The 16,389-nt window shown below is 39.8% G+C and overlaps 1 protein-coding gene across 1 annotated transcript in view; it reads left to right on the top strand.

Annotated features, from left to right (window-relative positions):
• The window catches only part of itga3a (integrin, alpha 3a), a 37,693-nt gene that overhangs the window by 17,304 nt on the left and 4,000 nt on the right, over positions 1 to 16,389 (top strand). The window contains exons 3-20 of the mRNA XM_084431783.1: positions 237 to 334; positions 447 to 684; positions 780 to 872; positions 1,535 to 1,745; positions 1,842 to 2,035; positions 2,248 to 2,336; positions 3,146 to 3,282; positions 3,478 to 3,555; positions 5,757 to 5,824; positions 5,984 to 6,123; positions 6,295 to 6,444; positions 6,566 to 6,663; positions 6,917 to 7,085; positions 13,330 to 13,407; positions 13,665 to 13,744; positions 14,381 to 14,458; positions 14,679 to 14,781; positions 15,492 to 15,668. Of these exons, the coding sequence (XP_084287909.1) occupies positions 237 to 334; positions 447 to 684; positions 780 to 872; positions 1,535 to 1,745; positions 1,842 to 2,035; positions 2,248 to 2,336; positions 3,146 to 3,282; positions 3,478 to 3,555; positions 5,757 to 5,824; positions 5,984 to 6,123; positions 6,295 to 6,444; positions 6,566 to 6,663; positions 6,917 to 7,085; positions 13,330 to 13,407; positions 13,665 to 13,744; positions 14,381 to 14,458; positions 14,679 to 14,781; positions 15,492 to 15,668 (2,279 nt within the window). The remainder of the gene's footprint in view (positions 1 to 236; positions 335 to 446; positions 685 to 779; positions 873 to 1,534; positions 1,746 to 1,841; positions 2,036 to 2,247; positions 2,337 to 3,145; positions 3,283 to 3,477; positions 3,556 to 5,756; positions 5,825 to 5,983; positions 6,124 to 6,294; positions 6,445 to 6,565; positions 6,664 to 6,916; positions 7,086 to 13,329; positions 13,408 to 13,664; positions 13,745 to 14,380; positions 14,459 to 14,678; positions 14,782 to 15,491; positions 15,669 to 16,389) is intronic.

Raw genomic sequence — 16,389 nt, 5'->3', positions numbered from 1 at the left:
TTATTATTATTAATAATTGTTACTTGTTCCTGCCATTCATACCGGACTTAAATATGCATTATTCATTTTTCCCTCTTTTATTTCATTTATTATTTTTATTATGTGAAAGGAAATGTACAATTGAGTACTGTTGTTGTGGGATGAGGCTGTTTCAAAATGTGACAGCAATCATGTCTCTGTGTTACTACAGTATGTGTGTACTACAGTACACTGAATAATTGCTTTGTGTTATGCAGATCCTGAAGACAAACCAGACCCTGCAAATTATGTAATAGATGGGATGTGGCTTGGTGTGTCGATAGCCAGTCAGCGTCAACCAGGGGGCCGTGTACTGGTGAGTTTAATAATAAAGACCTGACCCCTTTTACTTGTAATGTTGGCCTCTGGTCTATGAAAAGTCAATCCATTGCTCTTTCCAACTTAATATTCATCACTCTATTTAATAGGCGTGTGGCCATCGTTATATACGGAACTTCTCAAACAACTTTCGCATGATTGGGAAGTGCTTTGTTCGTGGAAATAATTTAGAGTATGACAAAACAGACTCTCAGTGGCAGTCGTACAATGAGGTGTGTGACCCCAGAGAAGATCAGACTATTGAAGGCATGTGTCTTGCTGGAATGTCTGCTGCCGTCACTCAGATGAATATCTTCCTCGGCGCACCTGGATGCTTCAACTGGCAAGGTGAGGGAAATCTGTTTCCTGTAAACAACATTTTTCTTTCTAAATGCTAAATTCCTTGCTTAAATTCCCTTCTAATAATTTTCTATCATTCGCAGGAAATACATATTCACAGTGGCATAACCCGGATGACGAGTTTGATGAAGTGAAGAGCAAGCTTCAAAACATGAAAAAAGGGAATATTTACATTGGTAAGGCAGTGCCACAACTACGCGTTCAGTTTTTCAAAACAACAATACATAATTTTAAAATATTTTAAATTAAATGATGTTTTATTAACAAAGTTCGGGAGGAGCAGGTTCAGATAATTAACCAAATTATGCACAGCTGGAGATTAATCAGTAATCAACTCAATGACAAAGTATAAATTCACAGCAGACCTATCTCTGTTCATTGAAAGTTTGTCAGCATCCCTCCTCCACCCCATCTCCTCACTTACAGTTCCATCTACACTTACCAACTGGGGGGAGTACTCTGGGTTCGGGCCTAACTCCGAGCTCGGAGCCCTCCCCCCGGACAGCACGCCAAATACGCATAAACTTATTGTACTAATTATATGTAGATGTGAACTCGTGAAAGTTTAATTATATATATCACAGTGTGTGTGTGTGTGTGTGTGTGTGTGTGTGTGTGTGTGTGTGTGTGTGTGTGTGTGCGTGTGAGTGTGTGTTGCATGAACTGATTGTTCACTGACATTTATCCTAATTACATAATGGATCCCTATATTTTGCCTTAATACTGAACAACAATATATATACATACATATATATATATATATACATATATATTTACACACAAATTTTTTTACATTTAGAACATGACACTTGATTATTGTTGACTGATTGCTCTGCAGGTTACTCTATAGCTGTGGATGGAGATGTCCTAAGCAAAGACAAAGACACAGTGGTAACAGGAGCTCCAAGAGACGAAGCCAGAGGATCGGTGATGATGGCTGAATTTGTTAATAATAGTGACAGTGGACAAGTCAAAATAAGTATCATGGGGGAACAAGTAGGATCCTATTTTGGCAACAGTGTTGCTGTTGTGGACCTTAACAATGATGGGTAAAGACAATTCTTGGGTTTTTGCTCCCTTTTAATTGAGGTCATTAATGAAACAGATGATGTTGACATGGAGGTGTTTTCATATTATCCATATAGCTGGAAGGATCTGATTGTTGGAGCCCCTTTCTATTTTGACCGGAAACAAGATAAAGGTGGTGCAGTCTATGTCTATATGAACCAGAACGGGTCTTTTCGTAACAAACCTGACGTGGTCCTCACTGGGCTTAAGAACTCCGCTTTTGGCATGGCTGTTGCTGGTATTGGTGATGTGAACCAGGACGGCTTCCAAGGTAGAATTTGTGTGTTTTTTTTATTTATTATTTGCTCAGTACAAGTAACATGTATTTAGCTTTTATTAGTTTATTGTTAATGTGCTGGTTATTTGCAATGATTCACTTTTGTGTGAAGTGCTCAGTCAGAGTAACAGTCAAGGACATTTTACTTTGCTGCCTTCTTGTGGCATTACTAAGAAGTATTTTGACACTCCTCCTTTCCTTCACAGATTTTGCTGTTGGTGCTCCATATCATAGTACAGGCACAGTATCTATATGGATGGGTAGCAAAACGGGTATTTCCCCAAAGCCAAGTCAGGTGAGATGAGAATATTTTTATTTAAACAATTTTTAAATATTGGATTATTTTTTAAGTATTAAACTAGCATGTTTATTGAGTACGTTTATAGTTTAGTTTGTAGGTCTAAAATCTGAAAGAGAGTTAGCATGTAAGAGCCATTAGCATTTTGAGAATTTTTTGTTATTTTTTTGAATAGCGGTTTTGAAGTAAAAGGAGGTCTGTGTTTAGAATTCCTTTAGAAGACTTTTACATTTAGTTCTACAACATAAATTACAAACAATTATACCTCAAACTTTACGTATTAAAGTTACACACACACAACTAATATTGTGAAATATAATTACATTTTTAAAATACGTTTTATTTTAATATATTTTCAAATGTAATTGTATTCCTGTGATGTCAAAGCTGAATTTTCAGCATCATTACACCAGTCTTCAGTGTCACTTGATCTTTCAGAAATTATTCTAATATGCTGGTTTGGTGCTAAATAAACGTTATTAATGTTAAAAACAGTTGTGCTGCCTAATTATTTTATTTATTTATTTTTTTTGGAAACTGTGATACAATGTTTATTTTTAGGGTTCTTTGTTGATTAGAAAGATCATGTATTTGTGTCCGTGACCCTTTTTTTTAGCGTAGGTTTGGTTTTACACTAATAAGGGTCAATCCTGACTATTTGTCTGTGTAATATGTGTTGTTTACTGTATATATATATATATATATATATATATATATTCACACTGCTTTCAAACTAGAAATACTTTAGATAGGACAGGACAGTATATTGCAAATGTCTAACTTTTGCTCCAACATTAATTCCTCAGGTCATTTATGGAAAAAACATCTCAGGTGGTGGATTTCAGACATTTGGCTATTCCATCAGTGGTGGCATGGATGTGGACAGAAACAGTTACCCAGACATAGCTGTCGGATCATTAGATGATCGTGTGGTCTTGCTTAGGTGACTTGATAGTGTAACTGTATTTTTTCAGTTTTACATATTTTAGTTGTTTAGCATCAAGTTAGTAGATAAAGACAGTTAACTATTATATCACAATTGTAGCCTTGTAGTTATGGTACTTTGATTAGCATAGTGATTTTCTTCAGGCTAGGGGTCCTTGCCTCACTGTGTTTTCTTTATCTTCCACCTACAAAGGGCACGCCCCGTGATTCACCTAAAGAATACTTTCACTGTGACACCAGCAGTTATCAACCCTCAAACCTGTGATGCCTGGTAATAAATCCCTAAATGTCTTGCTACAACTTTCACATTTTTTGTTTACATGGAAATGAAGGAAGCCCACTACAAAAGACTACAGTGTCACAAAATAATACAGATTTGTAATTGAATTTGTAAAAAAAAATTGCTTCATCGGAATGTGATGACACTTGATGACTTTTGTCCCATCAGCTAAGTGAACATACAAAAAATTATGGACATGTTATTTTTAAAAGGGTTAAAAAAAAAGAAGTCACACTTAGCTCATTGACATAGGAAATGAATGGGAAATACGAACAATACAAAAACAGAATCTTTTGGTGGTACAAACTACAAATCAGCCACTGTGCAGAAAATGAATACTGAGTAATATTCTAATATTATCTAATATTATCAAATACTGAGTAACAAAAGTGGTTTCCATGTGTTCCCTTTCTAACAAATGTAATGTTTGACTTTAATCATAAGGCAAAATCTGATACTTATCTAACAAAAAATATCTAAACCTTGACAAAAAGTTGTGTTTCAGAATGTCTAAATATATATCTAAATGCAAAACCTAATAAAATTAGGAAATTATGTCAAAAACAAACAAACAAAGGGAATCCAAAAGCCTCACTATAGGGACCTACAGGTGATTACACGACATGACATGTTTTATTTTTTAATGCCTCCAGATGGCACTATTCTCACTTCAAAAACAGGATTTTAAAGGCCTTTAAAGCTACGATATATATAATTTTTTTCGACAGAGGTCGCATTTTCAAAACAATAACAAAGACGAAGCTTGATGAGGCTGTGAAGGAGAGTGAAACTTTGGGAGATTTCGTTTTCACCATCCAGAGATGTATAGAATTCATGAGTCATATAAATTATATATCAGCTAATAATTAGTTTTTGTATTACCTATAGCCTACGTTTGATCACACTATGTTATGTCATCGTAATGAATTAGCTGCCAGGAATGTGAAATGTAATGCTATATTAGCCTGTTACTATTATGTGACTATTTGTCAAATGATTTGGTGTGTTAATGCTGCGCAGTTTTAAACGTTTAAAACAATCGTACTAAAAGTACATTTGAACAAGCCCACAGTATTTGCAAGTAATGGCTAAATATTTTTGTGCAACACATACTTAATTTCACTGCCATAGACTTGGTCACCAGACTTGATAAAAACCGTTACTGAAGTACAAACAAAGTGCAATATAACTGTAGTGTACAATAAATAATATATTTTCTTACCTGTCTATTAAAACGCATGTGAGAGCGGAGTCTCTGTGGACCGCTCAAGTCCAGTTTGTCTCGAAGCTCTCCCCATCCTGAAAACGCCATGCCGATATTGATCCTTGTTTTATTTCTCTGTTTTTCCCAAAGCCTGCTTGCCTAAGTTGATCTATGTTTACGGTTTTTTTTGGATTTTCTGTACTTGCCAATCTATAATCGTGAGCCATGATGACTGAACGACACAACAGCGGTGTGCGAGATATTGTATCATAGATATGCATGCATAAATTCCTCAGCGGCTTACGTATAGCGGCCCATTGAAACGGCCGCTAATGAGGAATCTATGTATTGTTTCTATGGTTTCTACAATCGTAAACCGAGAATAAGCGTGGATATTACGTAATTGATAGGCGACAATGACCAGGGACGAGCCATTATTAAAAACTGGAATTTCTCTTGATTTACAAATCCTTGGGAAATTTTGGGACAATGTAAGTACACAACTGCATGAAATATCACACTGTGAAAGTGTTTTTTAAATATTTTATTACAAAAGTCTTACATATTGTACCTTTAACCTATTTTAACGTGAAATATTGCATTTATTTAAAAAAATAATTAAATTCTAATAGCTAAAAAAAAAATAGCTCATCAATATTGTATAGTATCATAAAATCCCCTCAAAATGCTAAATAATAATAAAAAAATATTATTGAACAAAAATATATTACATTGATTTTCCTGGAAAAAAGTCACCTCTGACTGACCATTGCATTATACGCTCAAAAAAACAGGTTGTAAATCGAAATCTTTGACATAATGAGAGTAGATATAAATATTATGCTCTAATATATGTTTTCCTAATTTAATCGTAGCAGCAATCTTAATATTGATTTTTTTTATTTGATTCATTGTACAGCACTAGTCACAACTGTTGTTTTAATATCTATGTCCATCAGTTAATTCTGTTTGTCTTTTCCTTATGCAGTATTGAAGCAAAGGTCTGTTTCTCCTACACATTCAGCACTGGCATTACCAATTCCCAGAAGAATATTAGTAAGTCCCACATCTCAATTTGTTACCCTAAATATAAAATGCAAAACCTCTAAACGTTAGAGTCATATGAAATGTATGATTCAATGCGCTGTTTCACATTCTGACTGTCAGAATTAAAATCCGACTTAAAGTGTAAGAAAGATCTGTTGTTTTCCTCAGCTTTTCAATATACGGTGGAAGCCGATCAGCTCTCGTCTCGGAACACTCGTGTTCGTTTCCTTGACAACAAAGAGGGCAGATACACTGGCAAAATGTCCGTTAATGCTGCTGGAGCTTGTCTTCCTCTGAAACTCGAGCTGGTATGATTTAAGGACATCCTTTGAATTGCCATTTGAATCTGATGGAAAGGCTCTAACATATGCATCAAGTGGGCCGACATGTTAATGTTTGGGTTGATTCATTAACCCTGTGATCAAATTGTGCTAATTGTTAGAGATTTGATATATTGTCTCTGCATTTAAATCTCACAGTCCCAGACGATCCAAAACAAGGTGCTTCCGATAGTTTTCTCGCTGAACGTGTCTTTGGAAGAGCCTCTTCCCTCAGGCGGACCGACGTTGGAGGACCTCAGTGCTTTTCCTGTGATCAGCCCAAGAGACAATCAGACTCCCAGACCTGAGGTACCTTTGACAGCATACTTTGCCTCGCTCAAACACAAATTATGTTTTATTGGCAATGCATGCCCTTCACCACCTGCTAACATTCTTGTTTATATTCCTCCAATGTCATCTTTTTCTTTAGATCCACATACAAAAAGAATGTGGTGTAGATAACAAATGTGAGAGCAACCTTCAGATGACAGCTACATTCACAGATGAGCAGAACAAACCGTTCCCTTTGTAAGCTCAGTATCATGCTTCCTCTGAAAGGAGAAATAGATGACTGTATAGACATGAATTTATCAACTGAATATCTCCATCATGCTACAAAGAAAGAATCTACCCAAACTGATCCTTGCTTCCTTTAAATGATGACCCATTTTTGCTCATGAACACTTTTGATCCAATTACCTGAGCTGTAAATGGATTGGAATTGCCATGACATCATAGAGGTGATGTGAAATGCGTCCAACTTGTCGTTGTGTTTCTACAGGCGAAACGGCCTCCAGATTTTTCACTACACTACCGACGTAAAGAAGCTGAAGTTACTGGTGAATGTGTCCAACACTGAATCAGAGGACAGGAAAGCAGAAGATGCTTACAGTGCTCTTCTAAATGTCACCATTCCCTCTTCACTCAGCTACTCCAGCCTGAATCCCAAGGTAAGATCATTAGATTTCCTCAGAAATTACACCTCAGTTTTGTCATGTAACAAACTATGTCAGAGATCACCAATTAGCAGACCACAGTCCAGATCCAGACCAGGCATTGATTGATCTAGAACTGTTTATGGCACATTTATGTGATGAACACTATCCTTTCCAACCAGGCCAGGCAAGTGTACCTGTGGTGAAACCACCACACCTGAAAAAGAGACTACATCTGAAGAGTGTTAATCAAAGCCTCTCCCTAATCAATTCCATTCCTCCACCCCAACACCCATTGCTATCTATATATTCCAAATATGGAAGCGCAAACATGTGTGCATCACATGCGAGAACCAATCTGGTTCTTGCACATCAAGCAAACACATCTGTGCTTCCAAAACAGCCTTGTTCTATGTATTTTAATGAATGGAAAGGAAAATTTCAAATTTCTTTATTTGGGCCGATGAACAAAAGTCTTGAGGGATATCATGAGGATGAGTAAATTAATACATTTTCATTTTTGGTTGAACTGTCCCTTACCTAAGAGAAGTGTTTAAATGATTACAGTATATGCAACTGTTAAGGAATCAGACTCACGAGACAGAGATGAAGTAAACAAGAAGTTTATTTGGACAACAAATGAGCGGATGGCCTGGAAACAGGTGAGTAGGAAGTGCAATGACGAATTGGAGAGTGGGATGCTGGCAGTGAATGGAATGTATCTTCTTACAGGAATGCTGATGGATCGATGAAGGCGTGGAAGGATGGTATGCAGAATCGCTGGAGACACGGAGGAAGGACGAGACACTGGGAGAATCACACGGAGGAGAATAGAGACAAGATGCTGGAATGGAGATTGGAGAGAGAGAGAGAGAGAGAGAGAGAGAGAGAGAGAGAGATCGCTGCAGAAGTCAGGTAGGTCGTTGCAAGGTAAGTAGTCCATTTCATACAAACGAGACCGGACAGTGAGATGTGGTGAAGTGTGTGCTTAAGTAGTGGCAGTGATGATGAGGTGTAGGTGTGTGTGATCAGATCCCAGGTGAGGGAGTTCGCTGTGATTGGCCAGTGTGTGAGACTGGCAGATCTGTAACAGTGCACCCCAGACCCTCTTGCTCTCTCGGAACCAGTAGTCGACCACTGGGATGTTGGACGGTTCCCCTGACCACAGGAACAATGGTGGCTGGAAACAGAGTAGCTCGGCCTAGCCTAGGAACTGGTTCCAAGAGTTCTGGTGGCCCTGGTGGAAGGCTCGTAGAAAACGGCCAATTTTCTGGATCTTCCTCTCGGTCTGCCCGTTCGACTGCGGATGGTACCCGGACGATAGGCTTACGGTCACACCTAGGAGGGAGAAGAACGCTTTCCATACCCTTGAAATAAACTGCGGTCCACGGTCTGAAACGATGTCTTCTGGGAGTCCATAGTATCTGAAGACGTGATTGAAGAGGAGTTCTGCTGTTTCCATTGCTGTGGGTAGTCCCCTGAGGGGGAGAAGACGACAGGATTTGGAGAATCAGTCAATTATCACCAGGATGCATGTTTTACCGTCAGAAGGTGGGAGGTCAGACATGAAGTCCACTCCTAGGTGTGACCATGGCCGGTTGGGGACGGGCAGCGGCAGAAGTTTGCCAGATGGTAAATGGCTAGGACTCTCGGCCATGGCACAGTCTGCGCATCCTTGGACGAACCTTCTCACATCCCTAGCCATGCCAATGGATGGGACTCACGATCAACTTGGGTGGCAGCATGAGCTCCAGACCTCTTCTGGAGCATACAAACGCGAAAGAGCGTCAGCCTTCACATTCTTTGAACCTGGACGATAGGAAATGGAGAAATTAAATCAGATGAAGAACAAGGCCCAATGGGCCTGGCGGGGATTGAGTCTCTTGGCTTCTTTAAGGTACTGGAGGTTCTTAAGATCAGTGATGACTGTGAAGGGGTGTTGTACACACTCCAACCAATGCCTCCACTCCTCTAGGGCTAGTTTGATGGCGAGGAGTTCTTGGTTGCCGACATCGTAGTTCCTCTCCGCCAGGCTGAGCTTTTTGGAGTAGAAGGCGCACAGATGGAGTTTGGCTGGGGTCCCCTGCTGCTGAGACAGCACCACTCTGGATGGACGAGGAGCGGTGTGCTGGTGAATGTCTTCTTCAGTTGTTGGAATGCTTTGTTAACAGCTGGTGACCAGGACAGAGACTTGGGCTTGTTCTGCAGGAGACTGATGCTGGAACTGTAGCTGAAGATGAACCGTCTGTAAAAGTTTGCGAAGCCAAGGAAGCGTTGGAGTTCTTTAATGGTGGATGGTGTGGGCCAGTTCTGGATGGTTTCCACCTTCCCCTCGTCCATCTGGATACCTTTGTCACTGATGTTATAACCAAGGAACTGCACTGAGGGTTGGTGGAAGGAACACTTCTCAGCATTGAGGAACAGATGGAATTCCCTCAGGCATTTCAGGACCTCCACAACGTGATGGCGATGGTCGGCCATTCTCCGGGAATAAATAAGGATGTCATCTATGTAGACGAGGACAGTTCGGTGAAGGTACCCCCGGAGCACCTCATGCATGAAGTCCTGGAATACGGAGAGGGTGTTGACTAGACCATATGGCATAACTAAATACTCATAGTGTCCAGTAGGGGTCACGAAGGCGGTCTTCCACTCGTCCCTCTCATGTATCCGGATGAGGTTGTACGCGCTGCGGAAGTCCAATTTGGTGAAGACCGTGACTCCGCGGAGGTGTTCTAGCACCGCTGGGACGAGGGGAAGAGGATATCGGAATTTGACGGTGATTTTGTTGAAGGCACGGTAATCAATACAAGGCTGCAAGCCACCGTCCTTCTTGGCCACAAAGAAGAAACTCGAAGCAGCAGGCGACGTAGAAGGGCGGATGTAGCCTTGTTGGAGGGCCTCTTCTACATACTCCTCCGTGGCCTTCTGTTCGGGAAGTGAGAGGGGATAGATCTTCCCATGGGTCACTGGCTCACCGGCATCACAGTGGTCGCCCAGTCACCGACTGGACCTGATAGATGGTCTGAGTAGCGGTCGTCGGAAGGTTGAGTTGGCGGCAGAGGTTTCCGGATATGAAATTCCCGGCTGACCCTGAGTCGAGGAGGGCATGAACTGGGAGAGATACATTCGAAGCAGTAAGGGTTACAGTGGTAGTGAGTGGTTTCAAATTTGTGATGGGATTCTTCAATACACTCACAATTGGACGAGGAGGACTAATGGGTCATGTGGAGATGATATGCCCCCCAGCACCACAATACAGGCAAAGCCCCTGGATCAGCCACCTCTGCCGCTTAGTAAACGGTAGCCGGGTAGAGTCTACTCGCATTAGCTTGTGGCCTAGTCCTGGAGTGCTGAGGTGCTCTGGCATGCGGAGATAGATAGGTTGGTGTTTGACCCTGGTGTTCTTCGAGACATGACTGCATACAGGTGGTGAAGCGGATGGACAGTTGGATGAAACGTTCTAGGCTGATGGCATCGCCGTGTACAGCAAGATGCAGCCGCACTCAGGGAACCAATCCCTGCCGATAGGTGGTGAGGAGCGAGCGCTCATTCCAGCCGCTGGCAGCCAAGGGGTTCTGAACTTGAGAGCATAATCATTAATTGATATATTCCCTTGAAGGAGATGATAAAGTTGCTCACCTATTGATGAATCTCCAACAGGTTTGCCAAAAACTTCACGAAAGTGAGTGACGAAATCATTAAGAGACTGGGTTACAGCGTTGAATTGCGTCCAGAGAGTTTCAGTCCATTGGAGCGCTCGCCTCTTCAACAGGCAAATGATGAACACGATCTTAGCCTGGTCGTTGGTAAAGAGATGCGGCTGCATCTCCAGGGTCAATGATTGGTTTGGCCATGGGACTGGCGATCGTGATCATGGAAGAAGTGGTGGTGGTGGTGATGGCTGGTGTGATGGGAACAGAGTTGTCCTGGAGCGGTTCCGGTGAGCTCATGAGGTTGTCTGTCGGTAATCGGTCCACTCTTCTGTTACGGAATCAGACTCACGAGACAGAGATGAAGTAAACAGGAAGTTTATTTGGACAACAAATGATCGAATGGCCTGGAAAAAGGTGAGTAGGAAGTGCAATGATGAATTGGAGAGTGGGATGCTGGCAGTGAATGGAATGTATCTTCTTACAGGAATGCTGATGGATCGATGAAAGCGTGGAAGGATGGTATGTAGAATCGCTGGAGACACGGAGGAAGGAAGATACACTAGGAGAATCACACGGAGGAGAATGGAGACATGACGCTGGAGTGGAAATTGGAGAGAGATTACTGGAGAAGTCAGGTAGGTCGTTGCAAGGTAAGGCAAGTAGTCCATATCATACAAACGAGACCGGACAGTGAGCTGTGGTGAAGTATGTGATTAAGTAGTGGCAGTGATGAGGGTGATGATGAGGTGCAGATGTGTGTGGTCAGAACTCAGGTGAGGGAGAGTGCTGTGATTGGCTGGTGTGAGAGCCTGGCAGATCTGTAACAGCAACACCCTCAAATCATTCCCTTAGGTAAGGGGAATTCACGGTTTAAGTGTCACACTTAAAGGTAGGGTAGGTAATCCTGTTCAGAAACACTTTTTTTTATACTGGGTGAAATGGTCCTTCCATCCTGATAGTAGTCAATACATTATGTGTTTAGAAAAAGGAATGAAAAAAATCAGACCTCTGTAGCAGCTGCAGGACAGTAAAAACTCTGACCAATCACTGCCATTCGGTGCGAATGTAAAGAACCAATCAGATGCCTTCATGTCTCGTGCCCGCCCCGAGCCCCACTGCGCGCGCTGCCCTGCGTGCACTCATCACATGTCACCGTTCCCGGAAATATTCAGCTCAAAGCACCTGCATGCAGTCAGCGAAGGCAAACAAGGCAAAAACTACTTCCTCGGACCCTGCCCGCACTCTTGAACGACCTCCTCTGCTTCGCCCTCAACCCCGGACCTGTCCTCGAACCGACGATGCGGTACTTGTCTCCGGACTCGGAGTGTACGTTAGTCTTCATTAGAGTCAACAATGTTTTCATCATGGAAACTCTTACATGCAAAACACTGTATATGTTATGAATCTTACACGAAATTCACCTTCATCACAGTGTAACTGATGGTAATGGAAAAACGTGTATCAATGCAACCTGTTTTTAGTTTTGCCTTATAAATATAGCTCGTTACCGAATGAAACTTTACCATTATCGATATGCTAGCTTGATAGTGAGTACTAAAAGAAATCGTATTTGTTTATATTCATAGTGATAAAGTTAGGTATTTTATTACATGTGATTCTGACATGATGTCACTGTATGTACTGCGCTCCTTCCTCTCCACTCGTCTCAGGTAATAAATGCGTCTTCCAGCTGAGCCTGAGCGTTTGGCGTCGCGCGTTCATGTGTTTTGGGGGCGTGGCTTTGGAAGGAGCTCAGAAGGGAGGGGGTGGGAGTGAATGGAAATAATGAGCTGTGTTTATTGCAGATTAAAAGGTCTACAGTCACTCGATTTTTATATTTTCTTTTTCAGAGTACTTACATTTTAATTATGTATTGGTATATAAAGACAGTTTAAACAAATTTGGAATGTTTTTTTTTTGAAAAAAGATGACCTACCCTACCTTTAAGGGAAAAACTTAAGAGATTTTTTGCAACTGGGCACAGAGCTTTGCTGAAAAGTAAATGTAGAGACTGGACCTCTTAAGCTATAAATGGAACACCCCTGGTCTATATTATCTTTGCATATACTCTACAGTTAAAAAAAAACATTTTATTAATACTTTTATTTGCTTTAAATTGATCAAAAGTGACAGTAAAGATTTGTACATTGTTACAAAAAAATAGTTGAACAAAAATTTCTAGATAAATGCTGTTCTTTTGAACTTTCTATTCATAATAAATATATCACAGTTTTCACAAAAAATATTAAGCAGCACAATTGTTTTCATCGTTAATTAATAAATGTTTCATGAGCAGCAAATAAGCATATTGGAATGATTTCTGATGGATCATGTGACACTGACGACTGGAGTAATGATCGTGAAAATTCAGCTTTGCATCATAGGAATAAATTACATTTTAAAATATATTAAAAAAAGAAAATGATTGTTTTAAATTATGATATTTCATAGTATTACTGTTTTTACTGTATTTTTTATCAAATAATTGTAGCCTTGGTGAGCATTAGGGACTTCTTTCAGAAACATTACAAAAATTCATCTTTTGAACAGTAGTGTAGAACATTTTTATTTTTTAACAAAGCTCCTGTTTTTGTGTCTTGCAGAACTTGAATGTTGAGCTTTTTCCCGGGCTTCCTTATCTTCTGTGTACGCTGGGAGACCCCTTTAAAAGAAATCAGAGAGTAAGTACTCATTGGTATCAGTGACTTGAAATGCATAGGTTTGAAATGCACTGTTACCCTGGGATTTACAAGTAGACATACTGTAGCAACCATAATAGATGGGCATCAGTTGAGACTTTAGGATTCTTTTTTGGATACAAGATGTAATCATAGGATTTGAATTTATTCAACAGTATGAAAAGCATTTCTAGGAGCAGATGTAATGAATCTGAAAAAAGATTTCTTTATTTTCTTGCGGGCACTTCTGTCTTTCACAGGTGGAGATTGAGATCACCTTTGAAACTACAGGAATCACAACAGACATGCAGGAGATTCAGACTGAACTGCAGCTCTCAACGTATGAGAAACCGGCATGATTTTCTTCAGATTCTCAAATAAGCTGAACATTTGGGGAGAGATGTTCTGCAGGAAATGAGCATGCAAAAAATAAATATCTCTACTAAAGACACACAATCCTGAAGAGAAAACCTTGATGCTCATACAAACCCTGTGCAAAATCTCTAGTCTAAGATGTTTAGCTTTTTGTTCAAATTTTAAATTTACTTATTTATTGTAAATAAAATAATTAATGCAAATTATGCTGTTCAAAAGTTTACAGATCCTTTTTATTTAATATGATATGTTGCATTTTGTGATGGTTTTTACTTGTATGAGTTTGTGTAATTTCAGTCATTACATCACATCAAGGTAGTTCTAAATAATAAAAAAAAAGATTTTTATGATCTCTCCGTAAGGAGTTATGTAAAGTTGAGCAGAATTCTATATAGAAATAATATCATTAACATCCCTACCCACCCACAGGAAGGTGGATAAACAGGGCCAAATACAGTGATTCACAGCTCAGTTCTGCAGCTTTAACCACTAACATACGGCTTATATACTTATGAAAGAACAATTGTCTGTGAAAGAGGTTTGTTCAAAGGGTATGATTCAGATTTGGACACTAGCTGATGATTTCATCTACACTTTTCAGGCAGAGCGATCAGAAAGGTCTACTGCCCCTGCCGATAGTGCTAATGGTGGAGTACGTCCTACAGCCCATCTTTAATATGTGAGTTATGCATCATTTCTATCCTTAGAGCATTTCGCTGGATCTTCACTTCTGCCTTACCGCTTTTCAAAGTGATGTCAGAATGACTCATGTTGCACTTCAGCATTGCATACAGAAATGTCTTACTTTTTTGCCTGACATCAAAATTCAGCAAGAGATATATAAACATCTAACGAGTGTGCAAAAATAATAATCTGAAAAATGTCTATTTTTCTTTTAGCCCTAAACCCAACCCTAATACAGAATTCAGTGGCAATGTAATAGGAGAATCAGCCATGAAAAGTACCAGTGATATTGGAAGCCCAGTGGAATTCAACTTCACGGCAAGATGCTTTTTACAGTCTAACATTGAGTCCTAACTAGGCGTGATGTGGCGAGTTTGCAGTGTTGGATAATTTGTCTGTCCACACTGTAAGGGAAAAAAATACAGTGTGACATTTAATTTACTGCTTTTTGGGGTGGTATTTTTGAGAATTTCACTCTAGGTGAAGCTATCTAATACAATGGAAATAGAAACCAAATGACTGATAAAATGTCTTGCTGCTTGCTGCAGACACAACCAGTTGTCAGTGTCACATGATCCTTTAGAAATCATTCTAGTATGCTGATTTGGTTCTCAAGTATTATTAGTGCTACATTTTTTATGTAAAAATCAATGAGCACCAAATCATCATATTAGAATAATTTCTGAAGGATCATGTGACACTGAAGACTGGAGTAATGACTTCTAAAAATTCATCTTTGCCATCAAAGGAATAAATTACATTTTAAAATATATTAAATTAGAATACAGATCTTTTAAATTGCAATATTATTTCACAATGTTACTGTGTTTACTGTATTTGTGATCAAATAAGTGCAGCCTTGGTGAGCGTAAGAGACTTATTTGAAAAGCATTTTTTTAAAAACGTAATCATTCCAAACTTTTAAACAAGTTGTTTCCTAGACAGTTTACAACTACTATAAATAGTTACTACTTGTTGTAAATAGTAATAATAGTAATAATAAATAGTGTTTATTTCTTTGTCCGCAGGTGGACCTTTCTGGAAAACCTCTGGGAAATCTGGGGTTTCTGGAAGTGAAATTTCATTGGCCTTATGCCTTGGCTAATCAGAAGTGGCTGCTTTACCTGTCAGAGATTCAGATGACAGGAACGTCCAAGCCCTTCTGTGTCCCTGAAAATAACATCGTAAACCCCCTTAATCTCATAGTAAGTGATTAGATGTATGTGTGTCACTGTCACTGATTATTTTTCTGCAATACGGCGTTGATGACAGAGAAGTTTAGCAGAATACAGCCAGTTGAATCCCACAGAGAAGCAGCCAAGGAAATCATTCTGGGACTGGGACCTCCTCCTTTCCCAGAACTATATTACCCACAGTTCGCACTGCAATCTCACTTAATGTACAAAGCCGTGTGGGATTTATTTTCAAAAAGTCCATCTCCTAATGTGAAACACGGGGCGGTTTGTGGACTATCTATCTCTCCGTGCCTATAAATCAGTAGGACATGGATTTATTTGTAGAAAATCTAGACCTCCTAAGCACAAGAAAGCTCAAGAGAGAATATCATACCAAGCAGCTCAATCAAATATTCCAATTCAATATGATGCATTATTATTAACATGAGATGTAATGTGTTGAAACGTAATCCAACAGAGCACTTCAATGACGTATTTTTGTAGGCCAACCCAGAAATTAGCATCACCCTGGTTCCCCTCGACAAAAAAACTATAATTTTTCAGTTGGCTTTTGGATTATAGTCTAAACGTTTATAGCCTAACCATAGGCTATAAATGAACGGCAGCGACAATGACTTCAACGTCGCCACCATTAAGCTTCTGACTCTTACAGCCTTTCTTTAAAAAAAATTGGAGTTAGAATAGTTTGCAAGAGTGTGATTGTAATCAGAATGAGGTTGTGAAAGCAGAC

Source organism: Rutilus rutilus (genome assembly GCF_951802725.1).
Source record: "Rutilus rutilus genome assembly, chromosome: 1".
Taxonomy (NCBI): Eukaryota; Metazoa; Chordata; class Actinopteri; order Cypriniformes; family Leuciscidae; genus Rutilus; species Rutilus rutilus.
This window is presented reverse-complemented; position numbering and strand designations above follow the sequence as displayed.